We start from the raw sequence: 20,786 nt of genomic DNA, 5'->3' as shown, positions 1-20,786 counted from the left end.
CTGCTCTCAGTGCAGGAGAGACCAACTGCAGACAGATGTCTCAGCCTGTGGCGGGGTTTGACCCAAGGCTTCTGCCGTAATAGCTGAAGGTATGTGAGTAGCTGCATGTGGGTGGTTTGCCACGTGCCACAAAGCTCCAGTAGAGGACTGGGGGAGGAAGGTGTTCAGGGAAGGGGGGGCTGATGAAGCCCAGGGACTGCACCAGGATCAAGGCTAATAAACAGGAAGAGATAAAAACAGCATTGAAGGATAGGACAGCTGGGAATTAGACTAGTGGACAGTTATTCCCACACCCTTTGGAGCTCTAACAAGACAAACAGCAGACCAAGACAAGGACCTCTCCTGTTTTAGCTCCAAAGACTTGACCCTCTACTGGTGCCATCACCAGCATGTCCAGAACCCGTGCACCAGCTGGCAGCAGAGAATGAGTCTGTCGGTTCGGTAGCATCTAATCCATCCTACCCTCCACAAAACACTGCTTGTCTGCAGACCAGACATGCTAACCCTACAAATTGTGCTCCAGCAGCTCTCAGAAGCCATGAGTTGCATGCCACAGTGAGACCAGTGGTGCAATCTCCAGGAATGGGTCACCGGCAGATGCCAGTGAAATATCCAGAAGTCCTGCACTCCTATGCAGGCAGCAGGCACTGCTAGCTTCCTGGGCCTGCCTCTGTTGCATCCTGCTTTCAGGCAGCAACCATCTCCTGGACTGTCAGAACTTTCCTCCTGAAGCTGGTGAGATACTTCAGCCTCCCAAAACAAAACAGGTCTGGAGGCATTTGCAGGCATCTCCCCCTGAGGTCTAGAGCCCTGGGGCGCCAGGAGGAAAAGAGGAAAAGAACAAAGCCAATCCAAGGGAGATGGCAGGCATTGCTATATGTGGATTCTCACGTAAGCACTCTTTCTTAGGTGATGGGACACATGGTCCAGGACTCTCCTCCTTGAAGGATCTTGTCTCTCTCTTTTTTTCCATCAGGATTGCAAAGAACTTAGTTACAAAAGGGTGTCTTGCAGTTTCCCTAAGGTAGAGAAGCCAAATTGGGCAGAATCAGAGCAATACCATGGTGGAGAGAGGGTAAACGAGGGGCTATGAGAAGCAGCCGCTGAGGCTGGGGCCAACCAGGCATTGCCACAGAGCTATGGCATCTCATGCCCTCCTCCTAGGGCCGCAGACGATGCTCAAATGTTCTGGGCTAATGACCGAGAGAGGGAAACACTGATTGAACTTGACAGGCTCCAGGCCTCCTGCAGGGCTGGGATTTAGGGAGGCATCCTGCACCACTCAGCCTGCGCAGCAGTGTGCAGGCAGCAGGTCATAGCATGGGATTTGTGTATAGGGAGGGATGTGGGCACCCAGGGACCACCTTCCCCACACGTAGCCTGGTCCTAGAGGAAGCCAAAGGGAGCACTAAGGCAAAGGTGCATCGGAGGGTAAATCCAAACTCCTGTGAACGACCCAGAAACAGGACTTTGGCAGTGTTCACCCATCTTGGTCCCCATAAGCCTCAGACCTGCATCCCCCCCACCATGTGGAGAAATGCTGAAACCTCAACAGGGCAAAGAGGGTTTAGAGAAGCAAACTGATTTATGTAGCATGGAAAAGACAAGCCCAGACGGGAAGACAAGATGCTGTCAAGACTAGCAAGGTTCAGCCTGCCTCCAGGCAGCCTCACAAGGGTTTGCATCGATGTCTGATGCAAACAAGCAGGCATGGAGACACTGGTACAAACTAAGAAAGTCTGGGAGTGTTTTCCTGTACAGCATCACCACATAGAGCCTTTCCCATATCCTTTTACAGTCAAGTCTGTAGACTCACTACATGACTGCCTGGATCTGCTCTCCTGTCCTATACTTCAGCTCCCAGCATCTGTGCAAATATACAGTCACAGGGAGAGACTAGCCACTTGGTAGAAGCGAGAGCTTTGGGTAGCCCCCACGAAGGCATCTTGTGGACACCAAACATCTTAAAAAATCTGGAGACTTCTACCCCAGCTGTAATATTCGCCCTCTAAAACTAGTCCCAGATGCCAGCCCTGCGAACCTAAAGTGATCTGCACCATACTGCCATTCTTACATCAAATACTCCTAAATTCCCCCTCTTGGTTTGTGCAACACATTTGGATTTTAGAGGGGTTTGAAAAGGAAACATGAATATAGACATGATAAAGATGGCTTTATTGCTTTAGCAAGTTTGGCAAATAGCATGAGAACAAGAGAATATGGAATGATGGAGAGAGACAACTGATACAGACCCGCTTGTTTTATAAGGGGAGTTTCACCAGGCCAGTGGAGAATGAGGGGTGAACTAGGAGCAGTTTGTCCTCACACCACACCGTTTCATCACTGCAAGCTTGCTCACCACCCAAGCTGTCAGCCTGCTTCACGGCACAAAGCCATCCTCCAAAAAAACATAAGGGAACATAGTTTTTGCTGGACTGTATTGGAGCCCTGGAACAGACCAGGACCAGCAGTCTGGGGACAGTTGAAGAGAGCAAAGTCAGCAGCATCCTGCCTTGCCAGGCCTTGGCCCTGGCTTTCTAGGTGCAGAAAGGGCTCTGCTCCAAAGGGAGGTGAGAGTCCCATGGCCAGAGGAGTGATGTCTGGGGCACGGCTGCTAGAAAGAAGACACGGGAGAGCATAAAAGCTGAGGAAGGGGTTTTGTCAGTGATGAGAGCAGTCCTGGGAGAAGATCAAAGTGAAGGCACTGCTTTGTGAGGGCAGGGAGTCAGCCGCTGTCAGCACCAGCGCCAGAGGACTTATCAAAACACAGGGAGCTCTGCGCAATCCACCGCGAGCATCTCTCAGCTCAGCCACATCCATCCGTCCATCCTGTCCTCCCAGAGGCGGGCATCTCTGACAGGCATTCTGCAGAGGGAAAACAAAAACCCAAGCTCCCCAGATCAGTTCCCCTCCTGCCTTCCTGTGACGCGTGTGCAGTGAATTTCAAACAGCACGACTCACCACCCTTATCAGGGAAGGAGCTCTGCTCCCTATTTTGCTGTCCTCTGGCAGGAAGCGTATCATCCCCATCACAGCTGTCCTCCTCAGGCACTGCCCTCCACAAGGCTGGAAGCTGTCCCAGGACATTGGCAGAGAGACAAAACTCAGCATCCCCTGTGGTTTGTTTTGGCAGCCTCCAGATGAGATGTGGTACAGGGGAGTCTTTTTCTACCACCGGGGCTGATGGAAGTCTCTGGGCAGGGATATTGCAGGACCACCTGCAAGAGAACACAACTAGACCCCCCTCACCACCATCCAGAGGGATGCCCCACAGTGCTGCCCATTGCCCTCACTCTCCGGGCTGCAGGAACAGCTCAGGGCTGGGCAACCTAGCCCAAGGATGTCCCGGAAAGAGGGTGAGGAGAGCCAGTGGGATGCTTTCAAGGTGGTTTGTCAGCAAAGCAGGGAACAAAGCACAGGACAAAGTGTGGAAAAACAGAGCACAAGAGCTACAAGTAGTCTTAAGGGTGCTTTCTTTCAGGAAGATGTCTCAGTTCTCACTGCGAGGCTGGAGCAAAGCTCTGCCTACGGAGACCTGTCATAGGTCCTTTTTTCATGCCTCCTTCAGGACATATGTAGATGCAAGCTGAGGCTGCCACCGTCTTGTCTGTGGGGGCACTGCTACATCGCACGCTCTTTCTCTGACTGTCATTTATTTCCGTACAACTTGCAGAAACATGCGCCCCTCTGTACTCGCTGTCCTCTGATACGGCTGTCTAAAATCCACCGGCAGTGCAAGAGAGGGAAAGAGCGATGCACGAAAGGTACAGGCACACACGCGGTGGGGGAAACTATCTACCACTTCATTGCCGAACACTTGCTAATCTTTAAAAGTCCAGGGCAGAGAAGAAGAGGTGAAAGGCATGGAAATATCTAGGAAAGTGGGATCAAAACATTTTAGTGCTTTATGTGCAGCTTTTATTGATAAAATAGGTTGCTTAGAAATATTTCACAGGATCTAGCCAGGCTGCTGGAAGGGACCTCTGGGCTTTCTGGTCCAATCTCCTACTTGCAGCGGGGTCTCGTAGCCCGTGCTAGATCATAGGTTGTCACACAGCACGATATTACCTTCAGATTCCTCCTGGGACATGGACATGTCCATACTGTGCATGGCTGGGGGTGCTGTGCCACGCACCAGTGAGTCCCATCCTGCTTTCATCTTTCCAAACAGAGAAGTAGACACTGCAAAAGGCAAGAAGCCATTGCCTCTAGTTATGAAAAGTCTTCTTCCACGCCAGGCATGGCTTGCTGAGTCCTCTTCTTTCAAATCCTCCCTCCCACCCCAAGTCGGGCCTACTTTGGCTCCTCTGTGCTCTCAGCTCATTGCAGCTCCTCTTCCTCTCTCTGATTATGTCAGTTCTTCCCATACTCCCCAGCCATGTCCTTGTTCATTAAAATCCTTTGTATCCACCCTCCTTTTCCCACGTCCCCATCCCTCCTGCCTCTAAAAGCCCTGCCTCTCGTGTCCATCACCACCAGATGGTGCCTCTTCAAGGACTGCTCCAGCACTCTGCGAGCTGAACACAACCTCTTCGGTGCTGATAAGCATTTGTCTTAGTGAACCAGGAAAGCAGTATTTCATGATTTCTCTCCTCAGCACAACTGTCTTGGAGGTAGAAGAAGAGTTCCTGCGCCCAGCAAGGGTACGGTGCTAACGCTTTGCAGCAGGACTCGATGCTAGAAGGGCTCCCCACCAGCACCAGACAGGACAGAGATGGAGCTGGCAGGACTCCACTCTCCTCTGGAGCATCTGGAGTCAAGCACAGAGCTCCAGACGGTGTCAGGAGACTGTAGCTCTGCTCCCTGAGACTCGCAGAGCCTGGAGCTTGCCAGCTCCCCAGGTTTGCTCCTCCCGCACCCCAGCAGAGAGTCACATCAAAGAGCATAGCCTTTTGTTTAGGCCCTGTTTGAAGTTTGCTGCTAATTTTTGGTATTCATGCAGCAGTGTTTGGCTCATGCTCATTCCCAGAATAAATGTTCATTGCATTGCTCTTAAATGATTGGAGACCTCCAATTTTAATCTTTTATTCATAATCTTCTTCCAGCTCAGACACAGAAAAAACATGTAAATTCAAAACCTACGAGAATTGAAAATTTCATAAGTGCTGCTGACCCTTCCCTGGCAGCTCTGAATGTGAGAGAAATAAAAGAATTACAATGAGGAACCTCATCTTTTGATAATGGATTTAGAGGAGCCCAGCACTAAAAGGGGCTTCGCCCCTCCCTGCTCTGTTTCCGTGTGGGATGTAGCTTGTGTGCGATGGAGCCAGTCCCACCAGCCATGGAGACGCACGTCTGTTGCTCGTGCAGTGCATTCTTGCATGGACTTGTGAGCTTCTGGTCCTCTCGTTCCTTCCCTGGAGGTATGCCGCACAGGGATGCTGTCTGCTTGCACACATGCAAGGTGCATTTATGGACGTGCATGCTCTTATACCCTTAGCAATGGCCAGGTACTTCCAGGATCCCATTTTGAAGCCTACATGGAGACTTATAAGCTCTCTCGCTCTTCTGAATGCATCCTGTGTGCAGGCTGCAGCATATTCGGCCCTCAAGCTCACACTTATGTGAATACACCAAAGCACATCCACCCAAACGCCTCCACCGTCTCACACCCCCCCAACACTCGTCCACACACAAAAAATACAACTGCTCACCATCGTCCACATATCCTCACCTCTCCCTCTACAAGCACAACCATTTCATCTTCACTTTTCTCTGTTTGGGAAGGACATGGATTGCTGCATATTAATCTCTGAATGCTGCCATCCTGCTCCATCCTACTGTCTGCTCCTTACAAGAGCCGTTTTCTAGACAACTTTATGGGGTGAAGCTGGGAAAGCAGGGAATAAATGAAACAGTGATAAGTAATAATAAACCAATGAAGGAAATACTCTGGGGTCAGAAGCATATCAGTGAATTCTTGGGAATACTTAACCTTCTTCAGCATCAGCAAAGTGAATTGCTCTAATGTGACATGCCTGGGAGCATAGATCAATAGGGTACTAGACCTTCACCCTTTCACTAGTTTCCTATGTGTTGCGTAGCCCCACAGTCTTTTTTAACTTGATGAATAACTGTCTTGGTTTTTACTTCCAAGAATAAACAGTACTTTGTGTAAGGGACGTGTTGCTATGTTGGCATACAGAAATCTCCTTAGCACCTGCAGGTGATCTGCAATTCCCGTCATGAATGGACCAGCATAAGCAGGACAGCTAAAAGCAGCTGTGCATTGGTATTTCCCAGAAAACACCCAGTAGGATGCTTCATCCAGGAAATCTGAAGGACTCTGTTTTTTGTCCAGATATTGTGAAAATTTGACAGCTGCTCAAAAGAGCATATGTAATTGCAGCTGTAATTTTTGGATAAGGGAACTCTGAACCAGTGGGAGTGCAGAATGCTGGGTATCCTGTACATGTGCTGCACAGAAAACTGCACATCCCAGACCATGTACAGAATACTGGATTTGGCCACAAATCCCTGAGGAGCTGGGCAGTTTGTGTGCACGTGTTCCTGCCTGGGGATACCTCGGCCCAGCACTCTGAGTGAGTTGCTTTGGATTATGTCCCATGGAGTGGTAGGACCATGTTTTGGGGGTCTGTCCCAACAGGCAAGAGGGGTCAGCCTGGGCCCTGTCCCAGTTTGGAGTCAGGAGGCCATTCATCCAGAGCTGGGAGAAAAGAAGCACCTAATTTCCCTATAGCACCCAAATGGTCATGGGTAATGAGAGAGGGCAGAAATGTAGCACCAGGCCTACCTTCCCATTAGGGACCCTAGTAGACTTTTCTGCACAAAGTCTACAATTCCTCTTCACTCTGCATCCATCCAAAGTCCATCTGTTTTTTTCTTCAAGTCCTATTCCTAACCATACCAGAAACGTGTTCTGAGTGCCAGGGCGATCCGGAAAGGGAAGTACACAGAGTTGGTCCTGTTTCTCCTATGTTGAGATCAGGATTAAACCACAGATGTACATGGAGCAAGTGTTACCCTTTAGGCCTTTACAGCTAGATACAGAGGTGGGATCAATGTCATATAAATAGAGGTGTAGCAGTCAAGGCAGTCACCCTGGGTTCCCTCTTATACACCGTGGAAAGAGAAAGGCAATGTCACATAGTAGAAGATGGAGAAACTGTCACCCATTTCCTCACTTAGCCTGACAGGCAACCACTCAAATGAAGATCTTGAACTCTCAGACCCATATTTGTGCATTGAATCCTATCCCACCTTCCCAAACTCTGTAAGACATATTGGATTTGCTGCAGCCTGCTTCGTTTGCAGATTCAGTGCTTCTGTGAATCTCTGGATGGATCCATCCTGGGAGGAAACATGTGGTTAACTCACTCTGCAATGGTGATTTTTCAACCTGGACATGACCTAAAGGATGTTTCAAAACACATGCAGAACCTAGTTTTAACCCTTTCACTGTGGATGATGCTTCTATCCCGTATCAGGTTATCCTGAGTAATTTACTAGGACATGATGCTAAATGGCTGTGCTAAAAGCGAAGAGAGGAGTTGATTTGGGAGTACAGCATTTCTTGGCAGACTAAGCTGGTATGTGATCAGACCGGAATCATATCAGTAAATACAAAGCAGAGTTCACCATCTGTTAACACTGTCCACAGAGTGTATTTGACCCCTGCGAGCTTGCATGAAGTTGACATAAATGAGCATGGGTGCGAACCTAAGATGAGTGACTTCACATGGGGCTCTGCAAATGCTCTGCAAGTCCAGACTGCTGCCTGCAGGTACTCAAAGACAGCAGAACCTCACTTGTTAGTGATACAGCCAAATTTGACCTAGACAGTTATAAATGAAATGCTTTGGAGATGACTTATCAGTAGCTGGGAGTCAGATGTGACTAGAGAAGGTAGGCTGTTTTATCAGGGAAAGAGGAGCTCTCAGTGGTGCAAGTTGCAGGAATAAAACTTTCGCTGCGGACATTTAAGAAAGTATGAATGACCTCCTGGCTATTTTCATATATCAGGCATTTTATTTGCTGTCATACATAGATTAGAGCTTCCCTGGTCTCTCCTCAGGTGGAGGAGTTTGTCTATCTGATCAGCTCCTTCTCTTGGATGTGTTCCCCATGTCCCCTCCATAAGGATTTCACTCCCAAGCTGGTTCCTTTCTCAGCCATCAGGAACCCTTAGTACCAGTCCTGTCCCTGGCTTCCTCAGACCTGACAGTCACTGGCTGCAACACAGTGACACAACCACAGGGACATGGAGCAGTGCACAGGAGCCTGAAAACATAGCTCTGTGTCCTGGAGCTGAGTGACCCTTCCTGGGCTGGCATTGCTCATGGCAATTTCTTCCAGAAGGGGGAGAAATGACATGTTAAAAATGACAATCTCTTTTTGTCTACCTGCTTGGATCAGCAGGGGTTGTGGATGTAGTGGTCTATCTCCCAAAGGGGTGATGTCCTGGGCATGTTCCTCACGATCATTCATAAGTCGATACTATAGTGTCTGTCTGTGCAGCAGCTCTGAGCCCCAACCATGCAGAGCAATGCAGGCTTGCCTAGCTGAATGTATCTGTCCGTGGCTTTACCTGGGGTGGCATCAGTATCAGCCCTGCTTCCCTGGATCAAGTGTTCACTTTGGAATTGAGGGATTTAAGAAACTTGCTTCATATATGTGAATGCTGGCTTTATTTTTAAGTGTAATAAATCAACAAAATGCATTTCCTAGCTGTCACGTGTGCCTGGTGCCAGCTGTGAGTTGTCAGTGAGGTGTCCACTTGCTGTCTACATCTGCACAACAGAGACAGGGTCTAAGCAGAACCCACACAGATGTTTGTGAAGGATGTGTCTGTGGAGGCGACTAGATGAGATGACCTCAAGAGGTTTCTTCCAATCACATTTTGATGACTCTCTGACAAATAAAGGCTCTAGGAAACCAAAAAAATTGGAACATGATGCCTAAGGATGTGTTTGGGAAGTGAAAGGGAAAAGAGGAGAATCGGGGACAGGACAGGACATGAGCACGGGAGCAGCAATGGGAGTCCTGCGGTCATGATGTGGGTGATGGGAAAGGTGAATAGGATGGTGGAGACAGAGCTCCTGGAAGGACAGTGGGCATGTGCTTGTTACATGGCATTGCTGGCAAGCAAGGCTGGTCTTTTCCTGCAGTGTAGGCTAGACTGCTTGGGGAAGTCACCTCCATCTCCGAAAGGCTGTAGGGTCAGAGGAGCCACATGTGCCAGCAGTGGCATGGATAGAGCCAAACCTGCCTTGCACTTGAATGCATCCAGCCTCAAACAGGCTTTCCTACCTTTTTGGTTTTTTTTCTAGAAAGAAAAATATCCCTCTTTTCTGTAATTGCTTTTGCTCCTGCAGCGCAGATGTTGGCAAATCTTTCGTCGGAGGGTAGCTGGGATCACAGCCAAATGCCAACAAGATACTTTAGCTCAGGTTGGGGGACTGGGTTGGTTTTTTTTAACAATTCCTGAATTTCCAGGAGAGGCTAAATCTAGGTCTGGCCAAACCTGCAAAGGATCTATGGGGCTGACACTTGAAGCTGGACTTGGGGGCTCAGGAAGAATCTCATGTTTCTGCTCCTATATCTATTGTTGGGCCTGTACCAGGTAATACTGGTTTGTGTTATTGTGCAAACCTGTGTCCTCACTGTGTTTCATCCCCAGCATGGTTTATAGCAAGTCCACAAGGAAGCCATTGCTGGAGTTCAGAAGAGCATCTACACACATTATCTTACATGCTTACATCCTCCTTTGTAGGAATGTCCTTGGGTTTGAAGGGAGGCCTTCTCTCAACCCATAATATAGCAACACCCACCCAGGAAGTCTACAAGTGATTAGTGTCTTGGTCATTCCTATGCACACAGGTCCAGGCATAAGCATCCTACAGATGCTCCTGCTCCCCAAGGAAACATCTATCACATGCGAGAAGCTTTCTGAAGCAGATGCAGGTGGCTACCTGGGCATCTCCATGCCTGTGAGGCAGCTGTGAAGACCTGCATGAATTACAGGCACAGAGCTAATAATAGGCCATGAGATGCCCCGTGGAAAGGAAGAGTTTTATTGTCCAGGAAGATGTGCAGGATGTAAAAGGCAAACTCTGCCCAGCTGTCCCCATGGCCTAAGTCTGTGTGGCCCAGGGACTAAAGTACATCCAAGGAGTGGTCCAATTACCCCAACCTGCAGAATCAGTCCCATGAACCATGCTACCAGGAACAGGGACCATTTGGCATAAGCTGGGCTCAGATCCCTCAGCCTTCCCTCCCAGGACTGCCCAAAAAATCCCATGGGCCTGGGGACTGCGACTCTCCAGCCTCCCTGACCCCCCTCCAGCTCTCCCATTGGTGCAGGGATAGTTTGTTCAGGCAGGACTTTTACCCACCAAGGAGCCCCATGCACTGAGAAGAGAGGACACAGCCAGTGCCCGACATCCCGTGCGGCAGGGCTTGGACTGACCTCAATCATTACACTGACTGCAGGGTGTGTGTGCGCGTGTGACAGGTCTGAGTGCAGGGTGTAATATAAATTAAACAACACATTGCATCTGTCCCCCATTACAAAGAGCTTCCATAGGAAGAAGTAGAGTGCCCGCCAAAGTCACAAAATCCATCAGGCGTAGGTGCCCTGGATAGAAAACTAAGCCAGCCTCAGAAAGGCCAGTTTAGCCAGGATTATTGCAGCTGAAAAATGGCTTTAACCCTCCCCCCCCCCTCACCCCTTGTGCCCAAATAGCTGCCAGTACTGGGAAGAACAGACCTCAGGCCAGATCCTGCCAGTACCAGAGTGATATCAGTTTTACAGTGCTAAGGGCAGGACCCTGGGGATCATGCTGGTTGCTAACAGTCAGCGTGGTTCCCCTCCAGTGCCCAGAGAGATCATCTCCAGCAGCACGTCCCGAGCCCACCTTTCAGCAGATTTTTTTTTGCAGTGAGTTCAGCCTCGTGACTGAGGCTTCTGTGCTTTGAGACCATTTTTGTGTACTTAACATCAAACATTAGTAAAACAGTTCCTAACCCCATAGAAAATTGTATTTACAGCCCAGAGAAGCCTCCCCTGCTCATAACCTGCTCACCCTCCCTGGCACATGCCCATCTCTGCAACCCACTCAGCCCCTCAGACCATCTCCACATGACTCTGGAGGCCACTGCTCCACACCAAGCAAGCTCATTTAAAGAGATGCTCTTGGTGGAAGAGAGAGGAGACCTGTGCCAGAAAGGCCAAACTGCCTCATAGTCATCAGGCTCATCAGCTGGGTGATACTGAGGACCCTGTGAGCCTTGTCTGACATGCAGCATCAGTTGAGCAGAGCCCCTTTCCCCAGCCAGAAGGCTGTGTGGTCGCAGCTGGAAATGTCGCAGAAGACATTGCAGCCCTGGGCACAGGCAGGCAGGGTGGCAACAGGAAGCTCTCGGATTTCTCTAGGACAATAAAAGAGCAAATCAGAGTTCGGCAGAAATCTCTCCGACCTCAAATCATACGAGAAGTGAGCAAATTCTCCCACTCCTCTCTGCTCTGGTACAGCTTTAGAGGAGGCTACAGGACAGAAGGGATAGTTCTGCCACAGGAGAAACCTGAGCTTGGAGCCCTAGGAAATGTGCCTGGGTTGCTCTGGGCTGGATCTGTAGAGGAGCAGTGCTGGTGGATCCAAGAAGCTTCCTGAGGCTCTTGATAGCAGCTCCTGGCCATCTCTCCTCCCATGCTGGGGAAGCCTCTGCATGCAGGGCTGGCCTGCAGTCCTGCCAGCAGTTCCTAGCACTGCTGGCTTGCTTAGTACTCCGTCACCTGCCCTCATGGGCTTGATGGAAGTGAACCATGAAGTCATTTTCAGGCCAGAGCAGCTCTGGAGGTCCAGGCTGGAGTACACTAGCATTGCAGGGTACTAGGAGCAGGTTCTCTCTGCTGTGTGGCATTGCGTGGGGGCCTCTTCAGTTCTGAGATCCAACAAACATACTGGAACACACAAGGCAGGACCAGATGTCTGATCCAAAGGAGCTGTACGGCATGATAAGCCAAGTCCTACTGCTCCTGGTATTGCTGTTGCATCGGCTACCCCTCAATCTGCAGGTGCACCTGGGGACATCCCTCTGTGTGAGAAAGTTGTCACCTATCCTGCATAATTATCTGGGGACCCCTAGTTCCCATAGTGACATGGTAGAGTATGGAGAGAGGAGTGGCCTATCCCTAGCCTGCTTGGAAGGCTGCTCCTCCCTTCAGACAGGGGAAGGAGGCAGCAGGATTGTCGAGGTATCCGGAAAGCCATGTTTCCACTGGAGCTCAAATCAAAGACATGCTGGAGGTACTCCAGATCTTCATCTGGCACCCTTCTCCCTGCTCACCACCCTGCTGCCCCTTTGCCAGGGTAAGTAAGTGTTAAGGAATGCCCGATACGGGTCTGCAAAGCTGGTGATCAGAGATGCCTCCTGGGACCATTCGTGTTCAGCAGCTGGGACCGCATGACCTGGATGCTGTTCAGGATCTTCTTCTGGTGACCCATCATGGTGATGCCTAGGCTCCGAACATCCCTGGAGAACAAAGATCCTGTCAGAAACCCTACAGCTTGGCCCCATGTCAGGCCACGAGACACACTGCTCTTCCTCATGCACGCACCCCACGGAGCTGCCTAGGACCCCTTGACTGGCTCTTCTCACCCATCAGTGGAGGATTACTGTGACTTGAAGAGCCATTGGCATCCTCCCAGGAAAGGGCAGACTGTCATTCTTCATGGCATATCCTTGTGACAGGGCTATTGTGACAGCCAGGGGGGAGCAGGAGTAGAGAGGGGATCACTCCTGACAGGCTAATAGCTGACAAGATCAGTGCTCTGAAATTGGATTCAGTTTTAGCAAGATGCCCTCAGACAACCCAGTCAAACAGACAGATGGATGATGATCCTCCCCTACTTAGAAGCTTCCTCCATTCACCTCAGGAAAATGGACCAGTATCAACTCAGTACCACAGCAAGTTCCCCCACATACAGCCTCAGACTAACACGGACTTGCCAGCCCTCTGCCTGCACCTCTCCATCTTCCCTTTCACTGGCTCCTTGTCTACCTGTCCCACCTTGACCAAGATTTGCACTGTCACATCCTTTCTGAGTCACAGATCCTATTGCTTGGCAGCACTCTCCAAGCAGGAAAGTTGTGCAGTGTGACCCGGCCATGCTCTGGTCTGGACATGCCTTTTAGAGGGGAAACGAAAGTTGGAAATGCAGACAGTGACATTATGGTTGACCCTGCTTTGAGCAGGAGGTTAGACTAGATGACGTCCTGAGGTCCCTTACAGCCTGAAATATCCTATGATTCTATGACAGTGGTGGAGCTGCATCAGACACCCACCATGGAGCACCAGTGGTGACTCAGTCCCCACACATCCTTTCTAGTGCGACTTCCATGCCTCCTCCAAAAGGTCAGTGCTGCCTTGGACATTGTCTCAGCATGAACCTGGGACAGGTCAGATCCAGTGTCCTCAGGTGTCTCCGGCATCCCCCTCCAGGGAAGCCAACCAGCTCTTGCAATCCAGGGTTAGACAGCCATTGCTTGGGGGCTAGCTGGACAGTGCTGGGCAATTTCATCTATGCTATTTGTTCTTTGGTACTTACTCGATGTTCATTCTCATCACCATTCCCAGGGAAGAATACCCTGCCATGGCAAAGTTGTCCCGGTAGTGCCCCAGCCTGATGGAGTCCAGCCAGTCCTCTACTGTGAGACAGCTGGTGAAGTCGAAGACACCTCTGTCAAAGGGTGTCTGGGTGAACCTGGGAGGATGGAGGAAGAAGGGGGTTAGCCCAGAACCTGAGGAGAAGACAATGGTCCTACATGGCTAAGCTGTGATACCCACTTGAAAAAGCCGGTGACCTTGCAGATGAGGGAAGAACAGAGCGCCCTGCATGGCCTAAAAGATTGGTAAAGGGAGACCAACCATTACATGGACTGTGCTGCACATGCTTGTTTAGGCCTTATGCTGGGAATACCACAGCAGGTGTGGGCCAGTGAAACACAGGCTGTTTCCCTCTCTGCCCATCACAACCAAGCTGTGCTCATGTAGTCACTTCTAGCTGAGGGGGAGCCACTGCTGGTGGAGCTGGCCAGAAATCTCCCTTATACTGGGCAGAGCGTGCTGGACACAATGTATTAACCGTGGCTTGGCAGCTGTTCGCCACAGCTGGCCAAGAGGGTCCTTACCGATTCACAGTGGTGGTGCACTTCAGGTTCTCAGGGTTGCGAATGAGCTTGTCCAGGATGCTGACAATCTGGGAGAAGCGAGGCCTCTCGTTGCGGTCCTTCTGCCAGCAATCCAGCATGAGCTGGTGCAGGGCGGTGGGACAGCCCATAGGAGCAGGCAGGCGGTAGCCTTCCTCCACTGAGTTAATGACCTGAAAGAAAGCCATATGTTGAAGGGGAACTGCTTTCCCAGTCCGACTCCGAGCACCCCCCGACCAGGATGTGCAGGAAAGATCCCTAGTGCTTGAGCTCCCAAGGCTATCAGAGAGGGAGGGCGTTGTACAAAAGATTCATGCTAAATGAGAAGTTTATTGCCAGCGAGTTGCATGTAGTCCCTACATAGAGTTAAAAGCATGCTGGACACCATATATACACAAGGAAGGACTGTTATGATGGCAGGTTTATTAAGTGTTACAACAGGCTTAAAATATTGCCATTTCCCTCCAGCAGATAAGCCCGAGAGCTTTATTCACATTCAGTTGCTCTACAACCAGGGCTCGTTACCATTCAACAAGGCTAGAAGAAACCCTGCAGAAAGGAACTGTGAAGAGAAAGTTGTGAAAGTCATTGCAGCCATGCTTCAGATAAAGCTCCATTGTCACCAAAGCCACTTTCCAATACAATAAAAACTCTAGGGGGAGAAGGGATGCACAGAATGAAAGTATAGGGAGCAAGCAGATAGGTTAGTTGCCCCTATAGGTTAAAAAAAAAAAAAAAAAAAAAAAAAAAAAAAGGAATCTGGTGGTTCTGTATAGTGAGAAACTTCATTTTATTGTCTCCTGTTAGAAATTTGGCTCCCAGCTTGTAGTCAGGAATATTATCTCCATTTTCCTACAGTTTTTATGCAGGTTTTGATTTAAGAGCATCTCCCCATAACTCTGACAAGCCCAAAGCCTGCTGCTAAGTGGCACAAGTCTGGGGCTCTCAGAAGCTTTATATAGGCAGTGGAAGCAACAGAGCCCCAGCACAGCTTGCAGGAACAACTAGCAGGTTAATACTGTGGGGGCTGCAGTGATCCCGAGGAAACTCCTGTGAGGAGGGGGAAAGATGGGAGACTATGCAGGAAGGCTCTCCAGCCAGCAGAAAGACTTACACAGAGCAGACTGGGACAGGAGAGTCCCACAGTGCAGACAAACAGACCCAACCAGGAGCCACCGTGGTGCAAAGGGAGCAGCAGATACAGCTATGTGGTGCTTGGAGGAGAAATGACCAGGCTACACAATACAGTAATGTCCCTCTCAGAGGAAGAGGGGACAGATGCATCATGCACAGCCCAATGGGCATGTGAGGAGAAGTAAGGACTGCCCAGGGGGTCTCTTTTCCCCAGGGACCCCTGCTAAGCTGACTTAGGAGAAGCAGGCTGGCCCTCACGCTGACCCATGTTCACTTACGTCACGGTTGGTCATGTTCCAATACGGGCGCTCGCCAAAGGCCAGCACCTCCCACATGACGATGCCATAGCTCCACACATCACTGGCCGAGGAGAACTTGCGGTACGTGATGGCCTCCGGGGCCGTCCAGCGAATGGGGATCTTCCCACCCTAAAAAAGCAAACACCCAGGACATCAATCCTAAAGGCTCGCAAGGAGGAAAGCGTTCATAAACCAGATCAGGGCTGGGGAGCCAGGCTGAGCTAGGCCTGCTGCATTAGGCAGATGATAGGCTGCGAGGTCATCCCCTGGAAAGGACGGAGGAGGAGACTTGCACAGGATAACCTTAAAGCTCTACTTGATTTTGACTCTAGGGTGTAGCCATCATAGTATTTCCAGTAGAGCAAGGAAAGAGTTGTGCTATTTTTCAAGGTCTTCTTTGAAATGCGGTGTGCAATTCTAGTTCTCAGTGCTCAGCGGAGAGGAATTCAAAGCAATCAGGAGAATAAGAACGCAAGAACATGAGAGCTGACAGCGGGCACAGGCAGGGAGCCTGACATTTTTAGTCTGGCAAAGAGTGTGATGGCATGTGCTCCCTGTCTATTAGTTCTTGGGAGGGAAGGGCTGAAAAGGAGAACTTGTTGAGTTAAAGGATCATGCTAGCATAAAAAAAGAGCAATAAGCTGGAAATGTGTTTGCCAGCTATCTGAGCAGGAAAGTCATGGTGCATGGAACGCATGGTGGGTTTCCCACTGCAGCTGGGGCAGGCATGATGAGGCTGAAAATCCCTTCTAGGTGTCCTTCTCTTGCCAGGGTTGCCCCAGTCTGTCTGATTCCTGCCTGCTCTGGCACACTCCTTGATAGGGACTGAAGGTAAATGATGTGTCCTATGGGAGAGCCTCTCTGGTGCAAGCATCTCCTGAGCGAGTTGAGGACAACAGAGAAAGAATACAGGATGTCATCTTATCACAAGTTTCTTAACAAGAAAAAAAAAAACCTCATTTTCAGGATAAGCTGACCAAGATCTTGCCAGAGAGCTTGTATTCCTGATACTATCTCTGCCTCTTTGTTGTTCAGCTGTTTGGGCTGTGCACCAAATCTTCCTGCAGAGCTCCCAGCTGACAAAGGAAAGGTTTCACTTTGCCAAGATGCCTCAAAGCGTCTGCTTCTGATATGCCCAGTGGCTGCTCATCTTCTAGTGACCTGACTTTCACTCACTAGGGGAATGAGACAGTGTGTCTGAAAACTGGAGCAGGATTGGAAAGGGCTGCTGAGTAGATCAGTGTATGAGCTCCAGTCACCCTGGTCTCCAGGGCCCTGGAAATACATTTGCAAGTCTTAAGAGTGCTGGGAGAAAGCTCCGAGACTGGCTCTGTGGGAGGTGGGCCTGGCTATCTGCGTATCTGTAAGCCAAGGGTAGGGAAGATGGGCTGCTCAGATACCAGGAAGTCCCAGCTGATTTGGGGCCCCTTCTAGCACCTCCTTTGCAAGTCCCAAAGCTAAATTACAGAAGAAGCTGCACTTGAGTAAAGTAGCAGGAACAGGACCCACAATTAAAGAATCTGAAACATCAAATTGTTTCTTGAGACACCAAAGAGGGCAGCTGAATGCAGAGACACACATGGTGCACAGCCAGGCTCACACCTCCACCAGGCTGAAGCCTGAAGGGAAGGCCACGTTCAAGGCTGGCCCTCTGCGTACTCACTTTTTTGGCTCATGCTCAGCAGCGCCCTGAACTACTGAAGCTCCTTCTGCTTCTCCAGTCCTGGTTCTCCAAAAGAAGGGCTGCTCAGAGTCTTAGCTGCAGCTCTTCCACATCAAGCTCAAACGGAGGAAAAAAAACCTCTCTCTCCACTACATTTGCCCAACCAGAGCTAAGCCCCAGGGGCATGCTAATTCCTTTCACGGACAGACAAAAGCAGAAACAGCACATTCCCTCAATGTATTTTATTTCCCCTCTGATGACCTCTGGTAGAGGAGCATATAAAACTCCAGAGCTGTCAGGTTACTCAGAGAATCTCAAAATAGAATCACAGACAAAAGTATCCTACATTAAAACAAAATTATCTAGGTTGCAAAGCCAAGTGCTTGCAAGTTAAAGAATATCAGAATCTTTAATTCTAATCCTTTCTGTAGCCTTGAACGAGGCAGGGTCACATGGAAAAGCAACATGTGACCATGTTAATAAAGACTCTGCCATAACACCTACCAACTGACCTATGACTCTAGGACAGACTGAAGGAAAGGATGGAGGTATACAGTCTAAGGAAGGACCCAGAAGGGTACCCTGGAGTATCACTGTGCAGCAGGCCACGCATACAGAATGGAGGCAGCAAGTGCTATTGCAAAGACCTGTATAGCCAAACAGCAGGAGCTAAATTAGCATTGGGCTTAGTACAGAGGAAGAGACATCTATTATTCCACCTTGATAATGGAAAGGGACCAGGATCTAAAGCATGCACCATAGAAGCAGCTGGCTGGGGAGGTTTGATCAGCTGCCTGCTCTCCTACCCTGCTTCTCTTTGTTCACTCCACATCTCACTCCTGGGATGGCTCTGTATGAGGGAGGCTTTTCCTCATGCAATGCATTAGGGGTTAGATGTGCTTTGAGTTCATGCCCCTGGTCCAGGGAGCAAATCTGAAGGGGGCTATCTCCATTCCTGTCCTGCTTATCTTGACTTCAGAGTGTCTAACTTTTCCACCTGATATTACCCCAGAGCAATGACTGTCTGTAAGGATCAGGAAAGTGCAACACCAGGAGCCACGTGCCGCCCCAGCCCAGAACGCACCGTGGTGGTGTATGCAGCGTCAGGGTCATCCTCCAGGATACGTGAGAGACCAAAGTCAGACACTTTGCAGACCAGGTTGCTGTTCACCAGGATGTTGCGGGCAGCAAGGTCCCGGTGCACATAGCCCAGGTCAGAAAGATATCTCATGCCTGCACCGATGCCCCGCAGCATTCCCACCAGCTGGATGATGGTGAACTGGCCATCATGTTTCTGGAGAGGAAATAACCCAGAGTTCATTCATGGTGTTTTCCGTTATTCCCTTTGATATTGACTGTCCTCATTAAACTAACCCCCCTAAGCTTTCATCTTTGAATTAGTACTTCCCCTCCATGTTGCTATAGCCCCAGTTGCTCTCAGCCTCAGGCAGAAGGAACTGCACTATCCACCCTCCTAGAATCTCTGACATGAAGCTCTGACAGGTGCACCTGCCTCCTGCAGTGTTGCTCCTTTGGGGAAAAAAAATGTCTTCTGGAAAGGTGAGAGCCCAGAGCCTGCAGCTCTTGCACAGAGGTCACAGTGGTCATGAGGCTGAGGAGTGTGAATCAGCCTCTTCTTCGGTCCCTCAGCCCAGAGGAATGTGCAATGAATGAAGATACGAAAGAGCTCCTTACCCTGAGAAAGGTGTCTAGTGAGCCATTCTCCATGTATTCAGTAACAATCATTACCAATTTGCCTGCAGAAGACAAGGGAGGTCAAGTTAACAGAGAAGTCACCTTCCTCTGAGAAGACAATGCCAGGCTTTTACTGGGGGCAAAATAAATACAGGCGCATGGATTTCCTGCAACCCCATGGAGTCTCACCCCAGTGCTGTGCAGGAACTGTGGGACAGTGTGGATGTGGCAGTAACCCAGACACTTACCCCTCCCTTCAGGTGCTATTGATGTGGCTAGGTCAGCTTCATTATCCCAATGAAATTTGCATGTCATTAGCATAATGCTTTGCATCACAATGTGCTTTTTCTGAACGAAGACTTCAAATTATGATTCAATATAGGCAGCCTTTAAAACAAACGCTAATGGGTAGGACTTCTCCTAATCCAATAACGCTGAGCTGGGGCACTGGGGCACATTGCAGAGCAACGCAGGGAACCGCCACATGCAAAGTTTGTTCTGCAACAAAAGATGATGGGGACAGTCTTGTTACATCTCCTCCGGAGGAAGGGTTAACCCTCCCCACCACCACCCCTGACCACCATGGTGCTGCCAGGGCTTTGGGCTGCAGCCAGGAATAAGCAGTTCACTTCTCTAATAGAGTTCGAAGGGGAAGGAGGAAAGCAGCGGGGCTGCTGGTGACAACCTGTCTCCCTCTGAAGATGTTAATGGGGAACGTCAACGAGGAGAGAAAGCTGCCCAGCAAGAAGCACATGCCCAAGCCCAAAGCTTTCACTTGGGGCCTTGCTTCAGACAGTGAAATGTGCTCTACATGCAGAGGGCTTCAGGAGAAATGCACTTTCCGCAAGTGAGGCACCCAGAGCAACCAAGTGCTGGATCTCAGAGTGCACTCAAAGTGAGGTCCCCAAGGGTGCCCGCAGGGACATATCTCTGCTCCCCTGGGGAGTTCCATCCCCGCCTGACACGTACTCCTGGTAACCACCCCTTCCAGGTGGATGACGTTGGGGTGATCAAACTGCGCCATGATGCTGGCTTCACTCAGGAAGTCCCGTCTCTGCTTCTCCGTGTAGCCTGCTTTCAGAGCCTTGATGGCCACGGGAATCTCTCTCTTCCCCGGCAATTTCAGGCGGCCGTAGCACACCTCTCCAGACTCTCCTGCAAAGCAAGTAAAGGTGAGGGCATGAGGTGCTCCTCAGCTCCCTGCACTGTCCCAAAAGCACCCCAGATTAACCAGTCCACTGGCATGCTTGTGGCATGCTGCAGTCTGTCAAGACTCCTCAGTTTTTTCCATTGCAATGTCTGAGTCACTGTGCAGATAGAATTGCACTTCTCTAGTTTTTAGTGATACGTCTGGGAACCGGGCAGAAATACCAGAAAACACCACTCTAACAGGTGCCTTTTATCCAAGGCTATGGGCCAAGAGTAGTGATTACAGTGGGAATGGCACTTGCTTTACCTCTTTCCATGAGGAAATCTGGGGACCTGTTACAGCAGTAGACATGTCTCTCAGCTGGGCTTCCTAATCCTGCTCCCTGACTTGCTCTGTGCTATCCCTCAGTACACAGAGACAAGCCCCAATATGCCCATGGGGCATTGCTAGTGAAGCTATAGTTCTGACTCTGCCCAGTGCTTCCTTGCAAGCCCTTTTTTCTAGACAAATATCCTTTTTTTCTCCTGACGATTTACCATCTTGTCACCCCAGATGCTTACTCCAGGGTTTGAAAGCTTAATGGCTGCATTCAAGCACCCATGTGGGATGTGCTGAGCCATCTGCTGATGTCAGCCTGAGCCGTCAACGCCACAGTGACTGAACAGCTCATATT

General features: G+C 50.0%; 1 protein-coding gene across 1 annotated transcript in view; it reads right to left on the bottom strand.

The window, feature by feature from the left end:
- Window positions 1–12,380: 12,380 nt before the first annotated feature.
- The window catches only part of EPHA8 (EPH receptor A8), a 49,930-nt gene continuing 41,524 nt past the window's right edge, over window positions 12,381–20,786 (bottom strand). Inside the window, exons 11-17 of the mRNA XM_062593601.1 lie at window positions 19,933–20,118; window positions 18,964–19,025; window positions 18,353–18,562; window positions 15,585–15,734; window positions 14,155–14,345; window positions 13,572–13,727; window positions 12,381–12,495 (exon numbers count right to left, since the gene is read on the bottom strand). Coding sequence (XP_062449585.1) covers window positions 12,381–12,495; window positions 13,572–13,727; window positions 14,155–14,345; window positions 15,585–15,734; window positions 18,353–18,562; window positions 18,964–19,025; window positions 19,933–20,118 — 1,070 coding nt within the window. The remainder of the gene's footprint in view (window positions 12,496–13,571; window positions 13,728–14,154; window positions 14,346–15,584; window positions 15,735–18,352; window positions 18,563–18,963; window positions 19,026–19,932; window positions 20,119–20,786) is intronic.

This window comes from Rhea pennata, chromosome 22 (assembly GCF_028389875.1).
Source record: "Rhea pennata isolate bPtePen1 chromosome 22, bPtePen1.pri, whole genome shotgun sequence".
Taxonomy (NCBI): Eukaryota; Metazoa; Chordata; class Aves; order Rheiformes; family Rheidae; genus Rhea; species Rhea pennata.
Note: the sequence above shows the minus strand (reverse complement) of the source record. Positions and strands in the feature narration are given on the sequence as shown.